The 27,485-nt window shown below is 39.1% G+C and overlaps 1 protein-coding gene across 1 annotated transcript; it reads right to left on the reverse strand.

The window, feature by feature from the left end:
- Positions 1-1,367: 1,367 nt before the first annotated feature.
- On the reverse strand, positions 1,368-15,472 carry LOC148016159 (3-dehydrosphinganine reductase TSC10A-like). Its single transcript, XM_087664415.1, has 4 exons — positions 14,825-15,472; positions 2,268-2,415; positions 1,863-2,154; positions 1,368-1,599 (listed from the first exon to the last, which is right to left on the reverse strand). The coding sequence occupies exons 1-4, from the start codon at positions 15,353-15,355 to the stop codon at positions 1,590-1,592; spliced, it is 981 nt and encodes a 326-aa protein (XP_087520541.1). The 5' UTR covers positions 15,356-15,472; the 3' UTR covers positions 1,368-1,589.
- Between the last annotated feature and the right edge of the window lie 12,013 nt (positions 15,473-27,485).

A 27,485-nucleotide genomic window follows, 5' to 3' on the forward strand; every position in this document is an offset into this window, starting at 1 on the left:
TCCCTTCACCTATGGCTACTTGTGTAACAATCAACATCCTACTACAAAGAGGCATGGCAAGTGACAACAAGAACCTAGAAGTTATCCATAGTCAACACATTCTACATGTCATTGGATCACAATAAGTCGTCTTCCTTTTTCTTTTTCTTTTCTTCTTTCTTTTTCTTCTTACCACCACCACATTTCTTTTAGTTGCAAAAAGAGTGAAATTGTTCTACCACTTCCTTCAACAAGCGTACATGTTGGGGCAATAGGTTGGACTAGTAAATTGCAAGAGATGTTCGATTGTTCTTCTACCATGGTGAGTGACAAGAACCTAGAAATTCTCCACATGCCCTTTGATACCAATCACTTTTTTAGTTCCAACGAAAGGTATACATCTCCTGCCATTTACATCAATGAGCATACATGTTGAGGGGATAGGTTGGATTGACAAGTTGCAAGAGAAGAGGTATATAAGTTGACACACTAGGTTGGACTAGCAAGGAAGAATCCCATAAAAGAATAGAAACATGAAAAAACTGTATGGAAAAATGATCCTAAAAACAAACTCAATTTGGTAAATATGGCAATTGCAAGCCGCCTTACTTACAATTGATGCCTCCTATATTTCTATAAGACACATTATTTGACTACAATATTTGGCTATTTCCACACTTTTCAATTCAAATGCTTCTGATTAACAAATTCTATAACATACTCTACCCAATTCCGTAACTAAGGCCATCTACATACCAAGAGATTCAATGCAAGGCTTGCCCGAGTTCATGTATTGAGCACTATGCAATTTGTACATATATCATAGATTCAATGCAAGGCTTACCCGAGTTCCATGTATTGAGCACTATGCAATTTGTACATATATCAGAACCTTATCGAAAAGCATGTAAGGAACCATTCTTTAAAAATAGTCAGACCTGCTACATTTTGCCAAGAGCGTTGGACCTCACTCATTCATTGAGAAGGTAAAAACCATGAAACACTTTAATATTGCATTGTACTAATGTTCTCTAATAAAGGATGCCGACTAGAAATCCCCCCTACCCCCAAAAAAACAAAAATAAAAAATAAAAAAACGAAGTGTGTAAAATCACTATCCACAACCTCCACTATTTCATTAGGTCAATTGAGTGCTATTTTGAAGCCTACACTTCAAGTGCTCTTCTACTCACATATCCAACACAATAATTAGCTTCACCATTTCTTGAGGAAATCTCTAGGCATTTGTTACCCGGTTAAGTTCCTATTTGCAAAAATGTTACCGTTTGCTGTGTTTTGGCTTGGCCGCGTTTTGGATTGGGATAATTTGCAAAAATCTTATAATTTACAATATTTCAGTTGAGAAATCAAGAAGCGTGCCAAATAACTTTGAAACAATCACATGCAATTAGCTTCACCATCACTAAAACTGGCATGGTTAACACATCCAACACAGCAATTAGCTTCACCACCACATGGAATAAATTGCTGAGAAGAAGCATCTCCAGAAATCAAGGAGGAACTGAACATTGCAAGTTGCTATTTCGTGGAGAAAATGCTTGTCAACTTTTTCAAATTAAAAAGGTCCAAAAGCTCGTGGAGTTCTACACCTACTTGACTCTGAAGCAGCCCAACCACATAAAACAAGAAGAGAAAATCATATTAGTACAATCATCCTGCTAAACAATCTAATATTACAAGAAGGTGCTGCTTTGACTACACACTATTAACATTGGTGAGGGAAAGCAGGTGGAAAAGCAGATTAAGCTCTAAAAGTATCATTTCATACACAACATTCTTATACACCGACAGCTAGATTACTATAATGGTTTTTCAATTAGAGTGGTTTCATCATTAAAAGAAATTTCAGCCATGGGACTTACTTGTTTTGGTTCTTATGCCACTTTGACAAAATGTGGTACCAGTTCCATGTCACACAAAGTGCAACTATCCGCATCAACCCTGACAGCATAACTTCTGCAAATGCATGTAGTACAGACGGTTGAGGAGACATCCCTGCCGTTGCAATGCATAGCATGGACCCATCAAAGTTGCAAGGAATGGAAAACTGCCCTTGCTTGATGCCATTCAATGCCTTCCTTGCAACATCTATAGCACTCATGACACTAGAGGAATCTGAAAGCAACTTTGTGATTTCTGGTTTTGAAGCATTCTCTATCCAAACAAAGTCATGAGTGAATCATGTAAGTCCTTGGGAGAAAACCGTTGTTGCTCCCAATCAACCAAAAGATGTATCCACTTAAATGCTTTTAAATGGGACAGATTACCTTTCTCAAATCCTGGTGTGATTGTGTCAGGTGGATAGATGACTGAAACTCGAATATTGTAGCAAAGGACTTCCTGCTGTAAAGCCTCCGCAGTTCCTCGAAGACCAAACTTGCTTGCAGAATAAGCTGTATAGCCATATAAACCCACCTGCATTAAAGTGAGTGATTAAAGGTTATTATTTTTTTGGATAACCATGTAATAGTGTCTAAAACAATGAATCAAAAATGCTCAGTTTACACCTTTTATGTGACGACAGGTAAATAATACTTATAAGTTTCATACAGTTTCATATGCTTCCAATGCTTCTATAATCTATTTCACAGCTGAATTAGCTTACCCAATTGATCCAGTATGTCACTGTGCCCTACGTGCCTTCTTTGTGCACAATCACAGTAATACTTTTTGTAGAGAAACACAAACTTGCATTAAACTATAGGCTTCATAAGAGTACCATGGAATGTATGCTCATCCTATTTATTACTGGCGTTAAAATTGGGACTACACATCAGCAAGACTACCTATACCTAGACTTGAAATCTCATACTTGAACAAAACTCAGGACTTTTGTCTCATTTTAGGCTGGATTTTTGGATCAAAAGTTACAGTTGCAAGATGGATGTGATCAGGCACATTTGGAGTTCAATATGTACAATTCCATCGGATTTTTTGCCTCTAGTTTTCATGTATTTATATTTGGCTTAGTCACTTCAGCTAGGCACTCATGTACTCACTGTTGATCAAGGTCTACGTATAACTGATTTGGTATCAACCCTCTCTCTCAACTTGGTCTTCCTTCCCTATGTATGTGCATGGGGGTTCAACCTGCATCCACTCAAGACTTGCAGATTTGTGATCCCTGCCATGTGGGCGACGGGTTAGATCAAAGGGCAACGGGTTAGATCAAAGTACTGTAAGCAACTATCCCCACTAGAATATTGTCCCAAACCAACATCATCCATCGAACTACCAACTATGTCAAAATCCTCTACAATACTCCTTTGGAAAAATCGCCTACATGTGGCTCATCCGTGATATCTTTTGAGAATTCATGAAATGGTGGATTGAACTTGCATAAGGTTTCATGCGGAACAAGTGAGAGTTAAAAAATCAAGAGCTACAAGCAAATTAAATAACCATCAAAATAATTTTGAGCTTGAACCCTTCAGCCTAAACCCATGTGGTGGATGAATGATGGCATGCATTCTCTAAAGATTGTCAAGCCAAAGACACACGGAGAGATCCCCATGATTAACCCTTGTTCTCTCCGTTTTCAACATCTACTATCAGTCCCTGCACATGCCTCCACATCGCTGCACTTTGACATGGTATAACAGCAGTGTTAGGGGCTGATTATGTATGGAGAGACTTGAAGAGGAAGATTCGGCATGACACAAAGGCCGTGTTTTCAGCATTTGGGTGCAAGCAAGAGCGTTGCGCATCAACACACGACTAGAGTGAGCGAAGCTACGTGCAACCAGAGACTTGTTTGCTGTTTTTTGTGTAGGAACAATTGTCAAGGCGTAAAAGAAGCTATGTTTTGAGCTAAAGCATCATGTAAAGAAATAGGTTCCTCATTGCACACAATAGCTACAAGTACCTATGCAACCAAGTTACCCTGTGCATGGCAAGTGGCTGCTCTAGTCCTATCAGGAAGCGTAACGGACTGTTTGCTGTCCCATAATCTATCCAACATCCATCTAGGGACTGTTTTAGGTACCTGAATAGCAGCCCTCTCATCGGCCACTTCATCATTAGCAATGCCCTAATCAATGGGCTGAAAATTAGGCTATTGTTCAGCATGTAAACCCTCAATAGGTTGCTGAAATTGACCAAAATCGGGTGCTGAAATTGACCAAAATAGGTTGCTCAAATTGACCAAAATCGGGTGTACTGTGCTGAAACAATGGTAGCAAACTGTTAAACGTATCCATTGTTGGAAATGGAGGAAGAGAGAGAGCGAGTAAGAAAGTGAAGACAAGGCAAAGAGCAAGGGTCGTAATTCTACACTCAAAAGATGCAAGTACTTGAATGATAGAATGAAAGTATAATAGGTCTTAAGTAAGGCAGGCTATCCGTAACTCTAACTGGAGTTAATTTAACTTTAGACTCTTGTGTCACTACTTTTAAAGTTCTAAACACACTATACTTTGACACTTTAATAAGTGTCTACACCACACAACTTACATGGGGCACTCCCCAAAATTGGCAAATTCTAACATCCCCTTGCAATGCCAATGCAATGAGATACAAGGATCATCAATCACCAAAGGGTAACAAGTTCAAGGACTTGTGGAAATCCTGAATCTTTTGACATGATAAAGCCATGGTGATTATATTTGCAACATGTTCCTATGTGTCTATACTTTGACACTTTAATAAGTGTCTACACCACACAACTTACATGGGGCACCCCCCCAAATTGGCAAATTCTAACATCCCCTTGCAATGCCAATGCGATGAGATACAAGGATCATCAATCACCAAAGGGTAACAAGTTCAAGGACTTGTGAAAATCCTCAATCTTCTGACGTGATAAAGCCATGGTGATTATATTTGCAACATGTTCCTATGTGGAAACATACATCAAGCTAATCTCTCCTGCATAAGATCTCTCTATGACATGATGGTAGTGAATTTCAATGTGTTTCATGCAAGCATGAAACACAAGATTTCATGCTACTGCAATAGTACTAATTGTCCAAGAGAATGGGTATAGAATCCTTCAACAAAACCTACAGATCAACTAGCAATCTACGCAACCATACACATTCAATTATTGCTATAAAGGCTGCCCTATACTCAGCCTCACGAGATGAGATAACCACTATAGATTTCTCTTACTAAGCCATAAAATACATGGACAGTCCAAAAAGAAAAAATATCCACTAGTAGACTGTCAAGTGTTTAAGTCTCTAGCCCAATCTGAATCGCTATAAGTGTGTAGCTGCAAGTCTCTTCCCCCCCTCCCTCCCCACCTCTCCGGCCACATAGGGGCAATGCTTGCTCACCTAAGATACTACAAACTGTATGTCAAACGTATGTTGCAAAAATAAATAAGACAACCAACAACCTATGTGTAGATTGCAACATCATGCATCTCACTACCATCATGCATGGACAGTTTCATCCCTAGCTCCATCAAAGTGCTCATATGTTGGACTAAGAGGGGCACAACTAAGAGAGATGGAGATCGAGCAAGAGTGAGCGTGTGTGACGGCTAAAGAGAGTGTGAGCAGAGTGAAAGTACGAGTCGATTAGAGTGTACTAACAATATGTGTTGGTACACAAAGAATAAAATGTATTTATACTTAGGAAACGTAAAGGGTATGTTCACATGTACAATGTGCGTGTACTATACACGGAGGTTACCGGGCCTTTATCCCAACAACCTTCCACTTAAAGGTCCGATATAAACCTCTAGCTAACCAACTCCCACTAGTCGAATGCAATGCTTGTGCTAAGCTTTGCTTAGACTTTTAGTGAGAACATCTGTAGGATTATCTTGTGTTTTAATCTTGGTCAATGGGATTTGACCATCTTCCAGAATCTGTCTGATAAAGTGATATCGCACATCCATATGCTTTGTGCGTGAATGATACATGGTATTCTTAGCCAGATACACAGCACGCTGGCTATCACATCCCAAAACTGCAATACCCATAGACATGCCAAGATCATCTGCAAGTCTGCTCAACCATATAGCTTCCTTAGAAGCCTCAGTAGCTAATATGTATTCAGCTTCAGTGATACTCGGTGCAACAATGTTCTGCAACCTTGAACACCAAGAAACAGCTCCACCAGCTACTGTAAAGACATACCCGTTGGTGGACCTACAAGTGTCCAAGTCACCTGCCATGTCTGCATCACAATAACCCTGCAAACTAAGTGTACCCTGCCCAAAGCAAATACTTTTTCTCTGTGTACCCTTAAGATATCGAAGAATACACTTGACAGCCTCCCAATGTGCTTTGCTAGGATTTGACATAAACCTGCTAACAACTCCCACTGCATGAGTAATGTCTGGACGAGTAGCACCCATAGCATACATAAGAGAGCCACAAGCTGATGCATAAGAAACACCCTTCATAGCATTTGCTTCCACGTCATCTTTCGGGCTGTTGGCTTTGCTAAGCTTGAGATAAGGAGGTAAGGGTATCCCAAAAGGCTTAGCTTCAACCATGTTAAATCTGTCCAGTACCTTTCCAATGTACTTTTCTTGAGATAAAGACAGCAATTTCTGCATTCTATCTCTATGAATCCTCATGCCCAAAATATGCTCTGCATTCCCCAAATCTTTCATGGAGAAAGCTGATTTCCGATGATTTTTGAGAGCATCCAAGATAGTCTTTCTTTTCCTAGCTAGTAACATATCATCCACATACAAAACAAGTATTATGGGGCTGCCATCTGTATCCTTTTCATGTACAAGCAATAATTTGCATGGCTGCGTGTAAACTCATGAGATAGCATAAAAATGTCAAACTTTTTGTACCACTGCCCTGGTGCTTGCTTTAACCCATATAGGCTGTGTTTTAGTTTACACACCATCTGCTCTTTTCCAGGAACTACAAAGCCCTCAGGCTATTTCATGTAGATTTTCTCATCGATGTCACCATGCAAGAAAGCTATTTTTACATCCATTTGATACAGCTCTAAATCCAAAACAGTAGTAAGAGCAAAAAGCACACATAAAGTGGTCATCTTCACAACACATGAGAAGACCTCTTGGAAGTCAATCCCTTCCTTTTGTGCATACCCTTTGGCAACTAGCCTTGCCTTGTACTTGGGTTTCCTGTCAACTATCTTGACTTTGTACACCCATTTGTTTGGAAGTGGCTTCCTTCCCTTCGATAGTGACACAAGATCCCAATTATCAATTACATATAGAGATTTAATCTCTTCATGCATAGCTAGCTCCCAGATACTGCTGAACTCACATGACTTGGCCTCTTTGTATGTAAGAGGCTCACCCTCGTCACTAAGCATCACATAATGTAAGGAGGGGTCACACCTATGTGATTGCCTTATTACGCGTGTAGACTTGCGTACCTAATGATCAACATTTTCAGGAATTGGGTCCACATCTAGAGGTATATTATTTTCAGCATTTATTGGCTGCTGTAAGCCATTTTCAACATGTTGTTCATGCTGTACAACACCTTCATTTTCATTTCCAGCACTTGCATTTTCATAATCACAAGTCTATCTTGCTATCCATGACCTCCTTGTGCTTCTACTTGGTATCCATCATCATCTAGTTCAAAAATAACCGGCTAATCATCAGTTTCAGTCTGTGATACACCACCATGATGCCCATTTTCTGAAGTAATGGGTGGCTGCAAACTCTGAAACTTCACATTTTTCATATCTTCATTAGAGGCTAAAGCGCCTTTCAACAATTATGCCTCATTAAACACAATATTACGACTATGAATAATTTTCTTGGACTGAGGTAACCACACTTTGTAGCCAAATTCACCCTCATTACCATAGCCCATGAAAATGCCTTTGGTGGATTTTGGGTCGAGTTTGTTCCTCAGCTCATCCCTAATATGTACAAAAGCATCAAACCCAAATATGCGTAAATGGTCATATAAGGCCAATTTGCCAGACCAAACCTCCTCAGGGATGCCATTATTTAAGGATCTATTTGGAGAGTGGTTGCAAATGTGAACCGCGGTTTTGAGTGCCTCTCCCCAAAATGCAAGAAGGGAGATTAGCAGTGGACAGCATGCACCGCACTCTTTCACATAAAGTCTTGTTATATCTTTCCACCACCACATTTGAAGAAGGATTGTAAGGGATTGTAAGCTCCCTCTTAATACCATGCAAGTCACAAAAGGACTTAATTCAATCAATGTGAACTCACCCCCATTATCAGTTCTCAAGGATTTCAGCTTTCTACCTGTCTGAGTGGTCACAAATGCATAAAAAGTTTTAAAAACAGCAAACACTTCACTTTTCTTTTTCAACAAGTACATCCGAATCTTCTTGGAACAGTTGTCTATAAAGAAGACAAAATATGCAGCACCACCCAACGATTTCACGAGCATACTACATACATCAAAATGCACTACATACAAGACATTGGACTTACGAGAGACACCAGAGTAAAAGGAATTTTTAATTTGCTTTCCAAACTGACACTCCTTATAAAAGTCATGTTTAGAGCCTTTTCCATGAACCCTCTTCAAAGAGGCAAGGACATCAAGTCCTTTTTGGCTCATATGGCCTAATCTCTTATGCCATAACTCCAAGTGGCTGCAAATTTCAGCAACTATAAGAAACTTGTCATTTAAGGCTTTGCAATGCAAACAATACAAAGTGCTCTTCTTGGTTCCTTTTGCAATCAGCATGGACCCCTTTTTCACTTTCCACCAACCACCACCAAACAGTGTGGTGTAGCCATGCAAGTCAAGCTAACCAACAGATAGTAAACTCTTTTTAATGCCAGCTAACATCTTTTAGCACAAGCTCTTAACCATTGTCTAAAGACAAGTGTACTGTGTTAATCCCATCAATACTGCAAGCATGGTTATTTCCAAGATACACCTTTCCATAAATGCCTGCATTGAACATACCAAAACACTCCAAGCAAGGAGTCACATGGAAAGAGGCACCAAAGTCTACAATCCAAATCTGAGTGACACCATCATCAACTCACAAGAGTACATCAATCCATCAACATGAAAAGAGGCACCAAAGTCTACAATCCAAGTCTGAGTGACACCATCATCAACTCACAAGAGTACATCAATCCATCAACCTTGGTAATCTGCATATCCTGCAAGTGCATACAAGGGCATCACAATCAGCTACGCATAATACCATATAATTGGTCAATGATTTTGTGATCAAATTATTAAAGGCATTTCTATGTGTTTCAAGTCTTCATATCTCTAGATGCTAAGTGTTGATTGTGTGTGTGTGTGTGTGTGTGTGACCTCTCTCTCTCTCTCTCTCTCTCTCTCTCTCTCTCTCTCTCTCATATATATATATATATATGTGTGTGTGTGTGTGTGTGTGTGTGTGTGTGTGTGTGTCATTCCCTCAGTTCCTGTTCCCTAACTTTGGGCGTTTCCCCTGTTCCAAGGGGTTCCGTTCCCCATTCCTGGTAACTATGTTAGCAAATCTTTTGGGTCTCTCCAAGATTGTATCTAATGGAAGGATCCCTAAATCTTGCATAGTACGCTAGTCCCAATAAGGTAACGCATCCACAGAAGGGGGCCCAAGAGTCAAAGACTCTATTGGCAAGTCAAGAGTGAGTAAAAGACCAAGCTCAAACAGCACAATCTCAAAAAGTGCAAGCTGAGAGATAGGCTCAAAGGAATTGGTCGATACAGTGGACTACACAATGTCCCTCTCATCAAAGACAACATCTCTTGTAATGATACAGCTTGTATTATGTATATTCACGTTTCGGCATTGTCTTCTTGTTCTCGACATCAACATCCCTTCCATATTGTACTTAGCCTTTGCATCGCATAATCATCATCATCTTTGTAAAAATATGCTTGGGCAAGTGAAAATTTTCCCCCACAAGGGACACTATCCAAGTGGCACCTTATTGCATGAGCATTCTTATTTGCATCATGTAGCATTACTCTATGCATCTCATTGCGCACAGCACCCATAAGCACCTTGCTCACTTCAAATCCTGAGTAGTCTCCACCTATGGTTTAGTCACCTACATACCTCTTCACCATTACTTCATTATCAACACCCTTGTGGGCGGTTGAATAGTTTCCCTATTGACAAGCATGTGAGCTAACCATTCCTTTTCCATTGGACACATACTAAAGAAAATTTGACGATTTTTAAAAAAATCAAAAGAAAAGAAGAATAAAAGTCCATAAAAAATACTTGGGCTCCTAAGGAAAGAAAACTATCACTTCTATAGTCTTGGTAGATTCTTGGGCAGCCGACGAGCACCCATTGACTAATCCCCTTGCTACTTTGGGATGGGAACTCTCGGGGTAAAATAGAGGTACTTTCTAATTGCCTCTGTAGCCTTGGTAGGCCATTAGGCAGCTGATGTGCATCCTTTGTCCAATGCCCTAGCTACTTTGAGACCAAGCTAAGCTTTGCAGTCCCTCTTGGCTAGAGTTTTTGAGTTGAGAGGGGATGTTAGGCAACAAATGATTATGCCATGCATGAGGCAATGTGGTTGGATGATCTTGATTCAAGTTGACCTTTGAAAACAACCGCACCGCTAATGGGGGAAATATAATGAACCTAGGCACCGCTCACATTAAGGTCGTCATTAATCCACCAACACAAGGGATGGGTAGCATGGTCACCTAGCAAGCAAACAATAGAAGTGTTGATGTTAGCAATTGCCATATGGCAAACTGGTCAACAGCAATCTACTAGCAAGGCAAACATGTGGCGATGCAGCAAGTTGAACTAATGCTAGGCAAATACCATCTTCCCTTTGTTAAAAGACAGGCATAGGAACCCACTATAAGCAAGGAAGTATAAGGGCAGATGAGTGTGAATAGTTCTAAGGGCAGGGAAAACCCTAACCCTAGCTTGGCAAAGGCTATATAAACATCCTATGGGTCACTATCATATGTGGGAGAGTGTACCCAAGTTGTACTCTAAGCAACTTAGTAAGCAAGATTTTGTTCTTGTACTTTGAGCTCGCTTCTCCCTCTTGTGCACACATTCCAATGCTGCAACTCTGATTTCCAACATGGTATCAGAGCCTCCTCTGATCCCCTCAGCTTCCTATACCCTCAGCTACCACTAAGTGCACATGAGCTATCATCTCCTTCATCTTATCCTTCTTTTCTCCATAGTTGCCTGCAACCTACCTCCATTAGAGGACTTGGGGAGGACAAAGGAGGCCATATCAGCTCTTGGTTCCTTCTGAGGAACTCTTCCACATCTCAAGGCGCAGCTGCCTATCACCATAGACCGTGGAATAAGACGCGCAAAAGGATGGCATTACGTTCTAAGTCAGAACGGCACAGTTCTGGGCAGGCGACTACCTCATGTTGAAACACGGGTTGTAGGAGGTGCATTAATGGTGGCTACCATAGGGCTTTTTTAGCCCCCCTAGTGGGCCATCTACCCCTAAGAGGGCTCTGAGAAATTCAACCTCTGTTGGCTGCTACAAGCCAAACCCTAACTATGTGTTTTGTGGTAGCCATAGCCAGCAAGCTCTAAGCTTGACATTTTGTCATTTTTTCACTCTGAGCTTCATTAACAGTGATTCTAATCACTGAAGCATAATCTCTGAAGCTTATTCCAGATTCAAAAGCTCTTGGACATGCTCAATGGACATTGGGAAGCCGACTTCCAACCGGGTTCCATTCAAGTACTTCACTAAGCTTGACATTAGTGTTTCTAAACACTAATCATGAATCATCTAATCATTTGCTTGCTAGGCATTCACTAAAATCTAGTGAGTTTTTTTATTTCTCTTCGTATATTGTTGTAAGGTTATGTGTACAATTATAAACACATAGACCATCATACACTAGAAGTGTATTGCCTACCGTGAGTGACTTTGTTTCAAGTACATTGGTCAATGAAATCAAAAGGATTGAGTGTCATTGTACTCTCCTCGGAATCATCAACAACAAGCATTGAGATCATAGACCAACCTTGTTCAACCCAAGCTTCATCTACTAAGCCATACCACAAGAAGGAGCCTTAAGTCCAGTCTAGGTTTGCTTCATTAAAACCTAAAAAGACTATTAAACCTCGGAAGAAGTTTGCACATAAGAAATGACCACCACAGTCATACTTTGAAATATTACATTTATATGATTTTCAGTCTTTCTCTTCATTACAACTTTGATTTCAAATTGTCTAATTTGCTTCCGCATTCAGTGGAAAATTTGTAAGGGACTAAACACTGCCCTTGTCCTAACAAGTGGTAAGACCTTTCCAATGACCACAACATATGCTGATGTCCATCCTCAAATTCGAAAGTTTGATGGCAAAGATTTCCACCCATGGCAGGTACTTATAAAATACAAAATGATGGAGAGAAGGTATTGGCCTCTCATTCAAGGCAGTAGAGCTGTAAACTCTGCAAATCTAGTTGATATAGAGGATGACCAATGTGCTCAAGCAATTATAATGTTACGCTTAGATAAATCCCTGATTCATCATGTTGATCAACTAAACATTGCGAAAGAAATATGGGATGAGCTTGAAAAGCTCTATGGAGCCACTAGTAAAAATACTAAAATCTTCCTTAAAATTGAATTCTTTAGCTTGGAATATCGATCAGGAGAAGATTTGGGAAAATTCATCTCCCATATGAAGGGACTTATGGCACAGCTTGCCTCTGTACAAGCTCCAATACATGAAGAAGATGCTATTGCTATTCTCCTAAAAGCTGTAAAACAGGTGTTTCCTACTCTTGTAACCACTCTCACTAACATTCGAGATCCTATATTGGCAAGTACCATTCAATCCTGTTTGGATGAAGAAAAGAGGAACCACAAAGAAAGCAGCAACAGTCAAGCAACTTCAACTTCCCGTGATCAAGTATTGGTACATACAGCTCTCACTAGATGTTCTTTCTGTAAGAAAAAATGACATCTTGTAAACAACTGCTGGAAGAAGTATCCTGAGAAGATGAAATGTAACAAATGCAAGAAGACAGGGTATATCACTAGTAAATGTCCCAACACTCCTAATATACCCAAAGAATTGGCGGCCAACTATGCCTCCAATCCATCTGAAGATCGACTGTTTTGACTCTTTAAATCATATACCTAAAACAACCTTGTAAGCCTGATTTATAAAGACATCCCAAGAAGGGGGGGAACCTCTTACATGCTTTGTAATCCAATGCCACCTTGGCATTGAGGGGGGGTGTTAGAAGACAGACATAGGAACCCATTATAAGCAAGGGAGTATAAGGACAGATGAGTGTGAATAGCCCTAGGGGCAAGGAAAACCCTAACCCTAGCTTGGCAAAGGCTATATAAACAGCCTATAGGTCACTATCATGTGTAGAAGAGTATATCCAAGTTGTATTCTAAGCAACTTAGTAAGCAAGATTTTGTTCTTGTACTTTGAGCTCTCTTCTCCCTCTTGTGCACACATTCCAATGCTACAACTCTGATTTCCAACACCCTTGGCCAACACCAATCCGCTAGCAAGGCAAGCGTGTGACAATGTGACAAGTTGAACTAATGTTGGACAAGTATCATCTTCCCATGGCAAAGTCACAAAAAACTATTGTTTTCTAGCCTTTTCACTCAAAAACTCCATTTCCTATGAGTTTTCATCGTCATTTCCATTTCCCTGTTTTGTAATATTTGGCCCAAGTGTCATGCACAAGTTTCCATCGCTCAGTTTCTCACTACCTTTGGAAGTTATGTTAGTTGCTTCTCAAAGTTTTCAGCTTTGCATCATGAAGAGTGAACAAGTATACATGTTTCACAATTTTCAATCATTTTCTAGTTATTTCCTTTTCCTATTCTTTAGCCATTTCCATTGTGGTAGACTCCGCCATTGCCAATTGTTGTTTTGATTGCATGCGACTATGGCCCAACGGCCCATTTAAGGCAAAACACTACACAATCATAATGATCTTACTCTATTGACCAATGCCTTCTTTGGTAATCATCATCAACCACCATTAACAAAAATGCAAAGCCGAATGGCAAGCACATGGATCAAGGTGCACAAGCATGAGTGTTCATGACATTAGTTTTGTTGTCAGGTCTTTCCCTGTTGCTTTGTCATCTTGAGATGAGGTTGCCACTTAGGCAAGGCTTTCCCAATAGACCACTTCCAATAGGGTGACTAAGGCTATTTGGAGGCAATTTTCTTCGTCGTGAGCAATAAAGAAACCCTGCTTAAAATCAATTGGTGAAATATCAAAGTAGCACATAGCTGAATCAAGTTCTGTGAATGATTGCCATTGCAAATGATAGCAAATACTGCGAATGGATCTCCATCATATATATCCAGGCTTATCCAAGGTTCTAACAACTATAGCACAGGACAAGCATATGAAAATACATGGATCTAGGACATGGCTATGGAGATTGAAAGAGGAAGAGTGAGCTCATGAGGACATAGACATTAAGATTGACTTTCACACAAGTGCATTAGGTTCCAAGATTAAGACTTGGACTCATAAACAAAGTCTTGTGTGTTGATAATGACACAAATACTTTGTTGGAAGGACAAAAGTACTATGACATTGCATTAAAAAAGAGAGCAAGTATGATACTTTATAGGGATAGATTGGGCTACACTTTCTACCACTGAGCATATGGGATTTTGCATCCTGAGCCCACACTCCTTCGTACAAAGCAGCTAAGCTGGGTGTGATTGCCAATATCTCAACAAAGCATACATTTTTCACTCCAACGTAATTGTGTGTATGAATTTGAGGGACCTCGAAAGCAAATCATGCAACAATTACTATTAAACAGTCATTGAACAAGCGGGTACAGACTGGTGAAACTGGGAAACGGTCAATGAACAAGGGACATGTTCAATAAAAACAAAGCCTACACTGCTTCTCAAGACAACAAGGAAGTAAGGTCCAGAGACAATATGTAAAATTGTGATGTACCTGACCGGCCTGTGAAGACACGAGGGCAATGCAGGCAGGATAAGGATCTTCTGTTCGGTGCTTTAGAAGAGGCAGCAAAGCTTTGACAACATGCAAGGTACCTCTCAGATTGGTATCCAACACATGGTTCAAATCATCTACGGAGGAATCTTCCAGGGATTTGGGAACGGACACGCCATGGCTGCAGATCAAGATGTCAAGAGGCCCAATCTTGTCGGCGGTGGCCTTGAGGCTGTCGAAATTCTTCACATCCGCGCTGTAGACGCTCACTTGTTTGCCTGTATCCTTCTCTAGGGAGCGCTTCGCGTCCTGTAGGCGAGCGAGATCGCGAGCCATGATGGACACAGAGGCGCCTTCGAGGAGGGCGAGTTTGGCGAGCTCGAGGCCGATGCCGCTGGATCCACCTGTGATGAGGACATGGCGGCTGCGGAAGGGGATGCGCGTAGGGCGAGGATAGCACACGAAGGAGACGACGGTGAAGAGAGCTGCAAGCACTGCCAGAAGCACCAGCGAGGCTACAAGGAACACCATGGCCGATCGGTATGATAACTGCGGCAACTTTAATGTATAGATAGAGTGGGGCTCAGTGGGCTAATACCTCCATCCTCGAATCAACCCGGTTTCACCAGCTATATGAGAGGGGCAGCCCCAATTTGACCCACGGAGTCCAAATCATCAAGCTGCCATCTGCATGGAGCACTAGGGTAAAGGGGCCAATAAAGTAGCGCCATGGCCGATCGGTATGATAACTGTGGCAACTTTAATGTATAGATAGAGTGGGGCTCAGTGAGCTAATACCTCCATCCTCGAATCAACTCGGCTTCACCAACTATATGAGAGGGGCAACCCCAATTGACCCACGGAGTCCAAATCATCAAGCTTCATCTACATGGAGCAGTAGGGTAAAGGGGCCAATAAAGTAGCACCTTCCAAAAGGAAAATACACCCCACCCCAATTGAGTGATAATTTTACAAGAAAGATATGTCTTTTTTAGTCACTTAACAATATAATATGAATTTTTTAAAATTACAGATGAGCTTAACTTAAATCACTTAAGTCAAACAATTGAGCCATGTAAATTTTTTTATATTTTAAATTTTATAAAACCTAAAGCAATGCATCCTCGAGTGTTACTCGATTGGCCCCTCACTACCCCTCTTTTATGAACCTTTCGTTTGTAACTAAGGCTAGTTGATAAAAATATCAAATATCGTAATATAGAACTATTTAGAGTCTCACTCGATTGGCCCCTCACTGCCCTCTACAATGCAGGTGCGGCTTGTTTTCGAGCACCTTCTATAGATATGCATTGTAGAGGGCTAAAAATACAACCCTTTAGAACAAGCCGCACCTGCTGTTGCACACCTTGTGGAGGGATGTCCTTCCAATATTCTTGTCAAAAGGTAAAGAAACATCCTATATTTCTCCTTGCATTTGATGCATGTGGATTCGATCCTCACCTACTAGCAAGTCCAGATTTCTATAGTGACCCTTGCTTGAGTCAATCTCCAATATCCATGTTCATGGAAAGTTGTTGTTAGTGCACTCCAAAACTAAGATACCTCAGTTACTCAAGGAAGTCGTGTAAAAAGGGCTACCAGCTATTGGTTGATCATCATTCTCTCATTATGACTTCCAAGCTCCTCTCCTCATCATGTGAATGGCCAAGGGGATCCATGGAACTAGGCTTATGTACTGACTATAATAATGACTTCATAGTAGTGGACCCTCCCACACCAACTCACTTAACATGAAATAAGGCTCATTCAATGTGCAGGTCCAAAAGACTTACTAAAGTTGTTGTCTTTGTCATATTTATCAATACATGGGTAAGTTTCAATCACAATACTCTCTCAAAAGAGGGTACTATGTTTGTTAAAACTAGTCTTATTTAGTTGTTTTTTATCTTTTATTTGTTAGAAGCAATTGTCTTGAGCCTTTTTTTTTTTTGCAAGTGTGTTTTTTGCTTCTTTTATCTGCATTATTGTCTACGTAAATTTGTTCCGAGCTTCAAAGACAAGGGAGACAAGTTACTATGTTAGAACATAATGCAATGTAGTAGATGAACTCGAAATGACACTAACCTTGTTTTAGGCCGTTCTTATCGAAATAACATTGAAGATGTCATCATTAAAAAACAATGACTATAGTGTTTGTAATAATGTACTTATAGAAGAGATGTTGAGTTAAGGAAAATGGATAATAGGTGTAGAAATGGTGCAAAGTCAAGCACTGCTTATATCTTTTTTCTTATTATGTCCACTAGGTTGGACCTTCTTAGTATAGTCTTTTGGAGGACCATATTGAGGAGTTAGTCAAGTAGACATGTTCCATTGCATATATTCAATTATTTGCATCTCAAAGTCCTTGTTGTCTTGCACGAGGTTTTGTATTTGTTGGCGCATGACGAAGTAAGAGTCAATCATATTCTCCATTGACAATAACTCCATCTCTAATCATCAATTGGTGCAACAAGACACTTTAAAAGAAGGCTTTTATGTGTTGACCCAGATGATAATCAATGCATCACATAAGCTTATTTCATAGTGAAATGTTGTTTCCAAGCATGCTAGTGAGTGGGCCTAGATTGTTAGTGTGGCCAAGCTTGTCTACAATATAACATCCCTTGCACTTGTAGAACATATTTTTCTTGAGAGTAACAATCCTTGTGCATTACAAACCAACAGGGGAGCATGAAGACTACCTCAACTCAAGTGTACCAAGGATTCAAGATAATGGGAAACCTTGCTTTTCATAATGATGGATATTGGGAGGCAATCCAAAGAAACTCCATTGTTAAGATTTGGTTTTTCAATAATGTTGCATTAATGACCTTTAGCTTGGCAATGTCTAGGTCTTGTAACATCCTCCATGCAAATGTTTAAATGGTCCATTGACTCGACCTTCATTATATACTTTAGAAGATAGTGCAAGAAGAATGGGTTGGTCACTCCTTGGATGTTCATTTGTGTGCCCTACTGTAAGAGAAGCATGAAGTGGTACCACACAACATTTTGATCCTCGTAGCCTAGCTAATGCTACAATGATTTGAGTGGCATGGATGGGATTTGCTTAAAGCTAAGTCTAATGTGAAAACATGCATTTGCATTGTGTTGTGCTATGATGGCTACAACAAGCACCGTAGAGCTTGCGAATGACGAGTTCTTGAAGCTTGTCAACTTGCATGTCAATGCTTATAGTCATGTGGACACCAATGTCATTTGTTGTCACTCAACATTCTCCTTATTCACCCATACTATAACATGGACATGCAAGGACCCTTTGTCCTAGATATCATAGCACGTGAGGTGATGCTACACTTATGAAAGAACTTTCTTGCCTTGGAGTACATCAATGTCGAAGAACAGGTAGAAATAGATGTGCAATTTGCAACACAAGGTAGCCATTTTAGATATAATGAGGGTCGAATTCCTTCACAATTGATTGTTTGTACCTTGATCCACTTGGTTTTCTAATACCTTGTCTATGTGAACATCATGAAGTGTCCAATAAACCCCATGCATCCACCACATTAATCAATTCTTTCAAGACCTAGTGATGCCACAACGATATGCTTGGCCATAATACTTCTATTTATATTGGATGTCATTCCTTATCAAGTATTTGCTTGTAGCATTCATGTTTGCTCTCTTGTAGCTGTTGATGTCATGTTTGAGCATTGCAATGTTAGTGTTATTTGTGATCATAAAGTCTTACTTCAGTTGATATGATAATAAGGGGTGTGGTTTATATAGTGTGTACAATGAGAACTATGTGGATATTCACAACTTGATGTAGCCAATAAAGAACTAATGTCCATCTGTAATAGCCAAATGAAAGATGGTATAATTTTGGATCAAATACTAGCTTGCTTATCCATTGTGCCTAAATCTTGCTATATGATTCTCCAATAGAAGAATGTCTTGAGCTAGATGGAGTAGAACTCATAGGTGTCTTCTGAGTTATAAACATGATGCTTTGTTGACTTAGGTATATTATGAAGGATTGAATGGTCATTATGTGCCTTTGCCTTGCTTTTGAGATTTAACATCATATGCTTTGTTGCGTCAACGTATTATTTCTACAAGAGGCCCTTCAAGCAAAACACACACCCATGCCAGTCATGACTTTGCTTTGTCATTGTCATATACCTCTTCGAAATCAAATTGGCCTACAAGTTGTAAGTGAGAACATCTATAATTTTTGGATGCAACTCATTGCTCACTTGTGATGTTCGCCTAGCCACCATTGAAGATAACAAGCTTTGAATGAAATCAAGCATGTGAATAACAACATTTGCTACACAATCACCTTCATTGATGTATGATTGCATGCACTTCATCTAGCTTGCACATTGGACCATTGTACAACATTAAATAATAGCACAAAAGAAAGAGTTGCATGAGAGAAGTCCTTTTGCGTGAATATTCTTTATAAGAAAGGGTACACATAACAAATTTAGGACAAATCTCAATATTGTGGTTGAGTTTCTAAGCTTGGATAATCCAACTTCTTAACATCCATCAATGTTAAATGAGGACCTATCATGCATGCTTTGACACTCCTTAGGACCACTTATCACCCTAATAACAGTGAGTCCTTTTAGTAGGAGGTTTTGTTGGACATTCTCATGTTAACCTAAAAAGATATGGCTCCTCATTGTTTTAAAGAAAATTTGCTAATGTAAATTCAATTATACTACAATATATAGAAACTAGCATGTATTCAATGATGATATGGAAAGTTTTAATTGTTATGATGTTGAATGTTTCCATGCAATTGTGTAACATGATTGAGATACTAATTCAATGATAATTTTCTAACAAAATGGATCAACCTTTGATAAAGTTAGGTAAAGATAAGCAAAAACAATATATTGTTACATGACCACATGCCTTGACCCTACAAAAAGTAGGTCCTCAAAGTTTTAGAAATTGTAAACTTGAGATATAGTATTACATCATACATGAACACAATATTAGTGAGTTTGGGAATCTCCCAATTCCCATTTTTTGAATACTAAAAGGTGGCACCCGGATAACATGCCCATAAGTTTCTTAAAACCATATGATGTGACCTATCATTGGAAAGTGCTTGAAAAATAGAATCTATTGAGCTATAGAGTGCTTGATTTGGAGTTATAGTGTTCAAGTTATGGAAAATCCAAATATTTGACCACGTGTCCGAAACTTACGGAAAATTCCCATATTCCCTAATATGGTGTTCATGTGATGTGCTCATCTATAAAATGTGTGATGCAAAATGTATGGTGGAGAGATGGTACAAACCTCTTTTGTTGAGGTAAAAAACAAGCCATCCCTTTGTTACTCGATGTGCATGCCATTCTATGAAACACATCATAACAAGTAGTAATATATCACGAACTTAGCATTAGTGGTTTGGAGGAATCACACGCAAATCATGTCCTTGTTTTATAGACTAAGAAATACCTATGGAGCGATGATTGGGTTCTTCGCGAAAACTTTGAAGTCCCCAAGGTTATTAAAACACATAGAATATTATATCATCATCAATATTGATTACACAATTTATCAACATCAACTATAGCCACATGATCATCATTGCATTCAAATCATTATAAATGAGTTTCTTTTTGTAAGCAGAGCTGTAACATAAGCACAAAATTTATAATTATAAAACCTCCTTTTTTGAATGGAACCTTCAATATAAGAGACATCATCATATTTTGCATTAATCATTTCTTACTGTGGATCAAATTTAGGTAGAATGCTTACATGCATTAGGCACCACAATTGATTGGAAAGAAAGGAATCTCTTCATTGAATTATGGCTAATCTTACCTAGTACAAAATATATTGCCATGGTTCTTGATGATTGGCAAGCATTGACACAAGTTATCAATGCATGGATATGCAATCATGGTTAATACTAGAAGCATTATCATTGGTTGTTCATTTTGCAATGTTTGCTGAAACCCAAGGTGAGATGATTGACATTGCACATGATGACAAATTGATATAGCTTTGAGTGATGATGTGCTATAAGAATCAATTAACTCTCTCAACCTTTGTATTCATGATGAGAATCAAAGTTAGTGCCCAATGTCCATATATCACATATAGCAACCACATGCATATAGTAGTATTTTGATCACTCATATGCATAACAATATTCATGCAAAAGTAAAATTGAGGTTGGACCCTCTTTATTTGTATATCCAAATTTGGCATGTAACCATTCAATTGATCATGCATCCATTTGAGGCACAATTACATTAAGAATCTTAACTTATAAGGAAAGATTAGCAATAATGAGTGCTTCCAATTGTGCACAAGTGATTAGTCCAAACGCTTGCATTATAGAAATACACTATCACAACATAAAAGGCAACAAAATTGAGCTTTCTAATCACATGATGGGGTTTGTGCCCAGATTTACCTCAAACTCTCAACTAGGATCATGGTATCAAGTTTGGATAAGGTAATGGTACCACAACCAATGAATGCATTGAAGATGCAATTAAGTTTAGAAGTGAGTAAACTTTAACAGAGTCTAGTTGTGCTAGGTGCAAAAATTATGTTGATGTTGATGCTTTTGTATGCCCAACTATTCATGTTGATGCTAATGCTTTTGTTGCTTCCTATGTCCTGATAGATGGCTAATGCTTTTAACATAATTGATTTGTGCGTCTTGGTAGATGATTAATGCTTCTTAACATCATTGATTTTTACCATCCTTACAAATAACAATTTTTTGTTTAGTTCTTTTAATTTTTTATTGGTACATGGATGCCACATGGCTTATGATAAGCTTCAATTCACAAACTACTATGTTGACCAAGTAATCAGTATTTTATTGCATTGTGTAAGCCCATAGGAGAAATAGATCACTCTATACTCTAGTGTGTGTTCTCTTTCCATTGCCCAATTCTACTCATTCATCATTGGTGAAAGAGTGGTCAAAAGTAGAAGACATAAAGACACCCAATTTCATTGCATTATACAATAAAAAATCATTGTTTGCATAACACTCAGCTCATCGTTATTGCATTTTATTGCAACAAACGATACATACATCATTATTACAACAAGTGACGAGAAAGCAAAGGTGAGTCACTGCTTCTTAATTTATAGAACTTGCAATAAGAACTCCCCTAAACTTAGGTGTTTAGAACAGGATGAGAAACTACTCATAGTCATTAAAGACAATGCAAATTCAAAGTAGCATTACATACATCATTTTGTTTTTACCATATGCAAAGTAGACACATACACAAACGGGTATGAAAATATGTTTTGAGTATTTTTTGACACCTCAAGCTAAATTCTAGTCAAAATATGTAGATCATAGGAATGGAAAAAGAAATATTTTACCTTCAATTACAAGTTATAACATAAGAAAGCTTGAAACAAAATCTAAGAGAGAGATAAAGAGAGTAAGTTGGGAGAGAGAAAGGGGAATTGCTAAGTGTAGACAAGCTCAAAGTTTGCAACAACCACACATAACACAAGCAAAAACAAGTTTTGAACAAAAAGATCAAGCATCTTCTTTAAAGGAGTCAAATAGACAAGTATGGACAAGCCAAAATTACACTTTTAAAAGGTCCAATTATTTCTTTAAATGAAAAAGAAAAGGCTAAAATGTTTCTACCAAACATACTCCAAAACATAACATACATTTGCAAACATTTGCATTCTCAAGCAAACATGTCTATTAAAATGATTGAGAGGATTTTGACCAATATAGCAAATCATGGAGTACAAGGATCAGAGACATCTAATGTTGCAATAGTGCTACATAAATCATCATCACAAGGGGTCAATTATTGCACTATGTTGAGCGAGGAGTTCTCGATCCCTAAGGCCATGATCTTACTGTCCTCATCAATAATACATTTTTGTTATTATTACGCCCCCAAAGAGATGTTCATTGTGCGACACTTCAATCCCCCTTATGCTAGAGCACTTGATGCAAAATTTCTAAGGGTGAGATTGGGAGAGAAAATACCACATCAAACATATGGGCATGATGGCATCTTATTTAGAGTTATGCATGTTAATCATACTTTGATTGAGAGTTTGATTGTCTTCTCTTTGACGAACTCAAGTCTCATTGGTTAGTTTGGGATTTTGTAGACAACAATATATCTTTCCTTGTCTCCCGTTATTGTATCAACCATCATTGAAAGTGACTGTAGCCAAGAAAGCTCAAAAGAGATCATAGTAAGGTCTATCCAAGGTTTACGCAATCCTTAGGTGACAATGTTTCTACAAAGAGATTGGTGCAAATACCTTTGAAAGTACATGTGCCCATTTGAAACAATATCCTTAGAGGTAGTTGAGTTACTGGTGTAGAGTAGCCATAAAGCTTCAAAAAAGATCACACTAAGGTATATACGAGCCTCAAGCAACAAGGTTGTTAAAATAGCAAATGTGCAAGAATATTGTAATGAAAGTGTAGCAATTAGAGATTATCATCTCAAAAGTAGCCACCTTATGAGGGCTCCATAAAGTCCATCCAAGAAAAGTATCTAGCCTAAGCATTCAATTTCCAAGTTATAAAATTTAAAAAGCCAAAATACAAGTGAAGTCTAAGAGATAATGATACCCCATAAGGAGTTAATGATCTCAATTGAGTTATATTGTGATTCCAACTACTAGTAGAGACCCCATTTTTGCTAGCTATGGCAAGTAAAGTCTAGGTCTTGAAATTTTGACTCAAAAAACGCCTTAATTGAGCCCAAATATAATCAAGCATACTTAGAGTAAGCCATAAATCACCTCTATTGTCTGTGCATAGCTCACATAATATCCTTAAACTTCTTAGAGAGTGACTATCAAATCAATTGGCTCAATAACATGAGAATATCCCATTGAAAAGGGCTAAAATGCTTGAATTCAACATGTTGTCTTAGGAGTGGCTTTATGAGAAGTCCTCCAAAATCCTCCATGAGTGGTCAATTTCACAAATGCCTATTTTGGATAGCCTAGACTATCCCTATTATGGCATTGTAAGTTCAAACCACCTAGATAGACCATATCCTATAGCTAGGATATAACCTTAAAATGATGTTTAGTGAATTTGTGACCCTTTTTTGGACATGCAAGACTCGCAAAGACCTATATGAGGAGATTGTCTTTTGAATCCTAATTGAGAAGCCATCTAAAATCTAAGTGGGCTACACTATGGAAGTACATGCTCATAATCTCAAACACCACTAATAGATCTATTAAGTGATTATAGGAGACTAAGTTCCAATCACATTAATTGGCTCCTATAGCCATGTTGAGATTGAAGAGACCTAGCTTGTGGAACTATCTCTAAAATTCACACAAAGAAGCCAAATCAAGTGTTGTCAAGTCCATAGCATAGCTAGATATACCTAATACTATCTCAAGTCAATAGACACCAAATGTGAATTCCACCAAGAGAATAGGACACAATCTTCTCATTACGTTGTGTGGATCTAAGGACCACTTTAGTAATTAGGAAATTGCGTGACTTATCTCATGGAAATATCCATAATTTCTTATCTTGGAATCCAATTGAGCCATTGTATAAAGCAAAACCTAGCCAATTGTGTCAATCACTACTCCAAGTAGTGCAACTTTAGTAGCAAGACCCAAATCTAGAGCCAAGATACTCCAACTTGTCTTGTTGACTAGAGCTAATATCTCCTCAACTTTGATCAAAGAGATTCAAACAATTGCATGGTGTTTTGTGGTTGATGTGTTGAATATTGGGGCTTTGAAAGTGAGGTGTGCAATTTCCCTCGATTGATCCATGCTTCAATGACTCAAGCATTTATGTCAAGAGATGTTAAAAGAGGAAGCATCTCTATCTACAACTTGAAGATTCTAGTGATCCTAGGCTAAGCTTGGTTAGGATGAAAAATTTGTGCTTGTAGAAGACTCTTATTGGCTCCATACATGCCTAAGAAACATCTTGGACACCTCTTATTAGAACATTGTAGCATGCGACTACTCAACTAAAATCCACTCATAGTTGCGAAGAAATGTGTTTCATACCTCCTATTTTAAAAACCCATGGTAGCTATGCTCACTGTAAGGGGTAGTGATATCTCATGCAAATCTTATAGTCATTGTAGCTATTCTAGTATCAAAGAGTGCATACAAGATCATAGGAGACTCATCAAACTTAGACAACACATTTACAATTGACAATAACTTGTTCCCATGTGCATCCTCAATGTCATAGAAGATTCATTGAATTCAAACATTGCACATAGAATTGACTCCAACCCTTGACACCTTATTCCTAGTAGCTAACAACATGCTACAGGGAGCTCTTAGTAATCCATTGTGTTTGTAGCTAGCTTGAGCTAAAAAATGCATTAGAAATTGATTAGCTCTTTAAAGTAGCCCTAGAGCATGCTAATTACTAAAATTTTTTGTAAAAGGTCACAGTCTTAGAGATTGTATGTGTCCCATAAGCCAAACCATGATTTGGGAGTATCCAATCATCTATAAATGAATAGGCTACCCACCATTTGCTATGGTTGGCCAAGGAACAACCCTAATGGTGGCCACATGAGTTGTAGAGACAAAGGTGTCATTCAAGCCCTATTCTTGGCCACATGAGCTGTACGGACAAAGGTGTCATTCAAGTCTACTCTTGGCCACTATGCAAATCCTTTGGCAACTAATCTTGCCTTATCTTTGTCCAATGTGCCATCGTTGAGATACTCGGTCTTCCATGGCATCTTAATCATGCTCTTGCTCTTCTCCTTCAATATGCCATTCTCTTGAGGTGCGTTGATGTTAGCAAACTCTTGATGAATACCTTGATCTACTCTTGGTCACTATACAAATCCTTTGGCAACTAATCTTGCCTTATCTTTGTCCAATGTGCCATCGTTGAGATACTTGGTCTTCCATGGCATCTTAATCATGCTCTTGCTCTTCTGCTTTAATATGCCATTCTCTTGAGGTGTGTTGATGCTAGCAAACTCTTGATGAATACCTTGATCTAAACATAATAAAGCAAATTCATTGTTACAAACCATGCAACCCAAAAAGAAGTAGAGGAAGACCAAGGAAGCCCAAGTTGGGAATGGAAGACGGTCGAGGTGAGAAAAGCATAAAAGAAGGCAAGCTCAGAAAGAGTGCACCGAGTATTCTAGCAAGGAAAGTGCCAGGTGCAATGCAATTTATTTTATAAAAGAGCACCATGTTCCCTCCTGTGCAAATTGTAAATGTAGAAATGCAAGAGCATAAGAACAGTCGGTCATGTAAAAAAGGGGATGGGTGCCCAAAGGGATGAGGGCATGTAAAAAAGTCAAAAAGTGAATAGAGAAGCTCATTCTTGATGTGTGGCTAAAGTGACTCTCTTCTTCTCTTCTTCCCTTCTTCTTGCTTGTGCTTGTGCTTGTGTATGAGAGAGGGAGTGTGAGAGTGTGAGAGTGTGAGGGAGCGAGTGAGGGTGAGAGACCATGGTGGAGAAGCCCTCCATCTTCTCCAATATTTTCTTTTCTCTTGTGCACATAGTTATGGAGGATGGAGCTTGAAGGTAAAGGGTTGACCTTGCTTGAGCTCCCATCTCGAATTGTGAAGCTATTGGAGTGCTTGAGGAAGGAGGCTATTCTATTGGGCATCAAGGTAAGATCACTATCGAGAGCACGCACGACTAGGTGAGAGATAGCCATTAGTTGCTCACTTGAAATGCTTGAAGCAATAAGTGGTCCGTGGGTCTTGGTGGTCGAGCGTGAGCTCCCACTTCATTTTGGTTTTGTTGTCAAGACAAACAGATTCAAGCTTGAGCACTTGTGCACTTCAAATCTCGAGTGTCAAAGTAGGGTTTCATTCTTGAATCTATACTTGATGTAGGGAGAAGATTTAGGAGTTTAATATTCAAAGCAAGAAATTATTTTGAGTTTTTAATGAGTAGGTAAGTAGGTTAATTCATTTCAGTACTTGAGTTGTGATTTTTGTTACATTTAGAGTAGGATAAAACTAAGAAATCCAAGAGAATTAGTTTAGGGTTGCTATTGTAAACAGGCCCATAACAAGGAAAAAATAAGGGAAAAAAGGGGTTAGAATCCATTGACAAGGCAAGAGCACAAATGGGGCAACACTCAATATTGGACCGGGGGTTTAAGACCCAAGGGAATGAGAGTGAAGGCTCATTTGCATTTGCAACACAAAGAGAGAGAGAGAGAGAGAGAGAGAGAGAGAGAGAGAGAGAGAGAGAGAGAGAGAGAGAGAGAGAGAGAGAGAGAGAGAGAGAGAGAGAGAGAGAGAGAGAGAGAGAGAGAGAGAGAGCGAGAGAGAGAGAGAGAGAGAGAGAGAGAGAGCTAGGTTTTCTTGCAGGTGTGGGAGATTACAAAAATCCTTGTGATCGTTGCGAGTCTTTGTCATCCTTGCTCCAAGTGAGTTACACTAGTCCGTCAGGTGTAGGAGCTCAGCCCCATGTAGTGTCAGTAGGACAAGGAGGCATTGAATAAACAAATCATCGAGTTTCATCTCTTTTGGTGAAAAACACTACTACACTCACCATGTTGGAGTCTAAGAAGTTAGATGATTACAATCAGCCAAAAGCTCTTGGCCATTCGGCCACTTTGATTTGGCTACTCGGATGGGTGCCCTGTTTGAGTCGGGACACTCGGATACTTGGCCATGCGTCATTTGGCCAGGTGACATTTGGCCCACCTACATTCGG

Source organism: Lygodium microphyllum, chromosome 23 (assembly GCF_053477565.2).
Source record: "Lygodium microphyllum isolate KBCC chromosome 23, Lygodium_microphyllum_v1.1.10, whole genome shotgun sequence".
NCBI classification, from domain to species: domain Eukaryota; kingdom Viridiplantae; phylum Streptophyta; class Polypodiopsida; order Schizaeales; family Lygodiaceae; genus Lygodium; species Lygodium microphyllum.

Coding starts and splice junctions, on each gene's coding strand:
- LOC148016159 (XM_087664415.1), bottom strand. CDS start 15,355: ATGGTGTTCCTTGTAGCCTCGCTGGTGCTTCTGGCAGTGCTTGCAGCT. Junction 2,416..14,824: donor TGTCTTCACAGGCCGGTCAG/GTACATCACAAT, acceptor ACTTTAATGCAG/GTGGGTTTATATGGCTATAC. Junction 2,155..2,267: donor CACACCAGGATTTGAGAAAG/GTAATCTGTCCC, acceptor TTGTTTGGATAG/AGAATGCTTCAAAACCAGAA.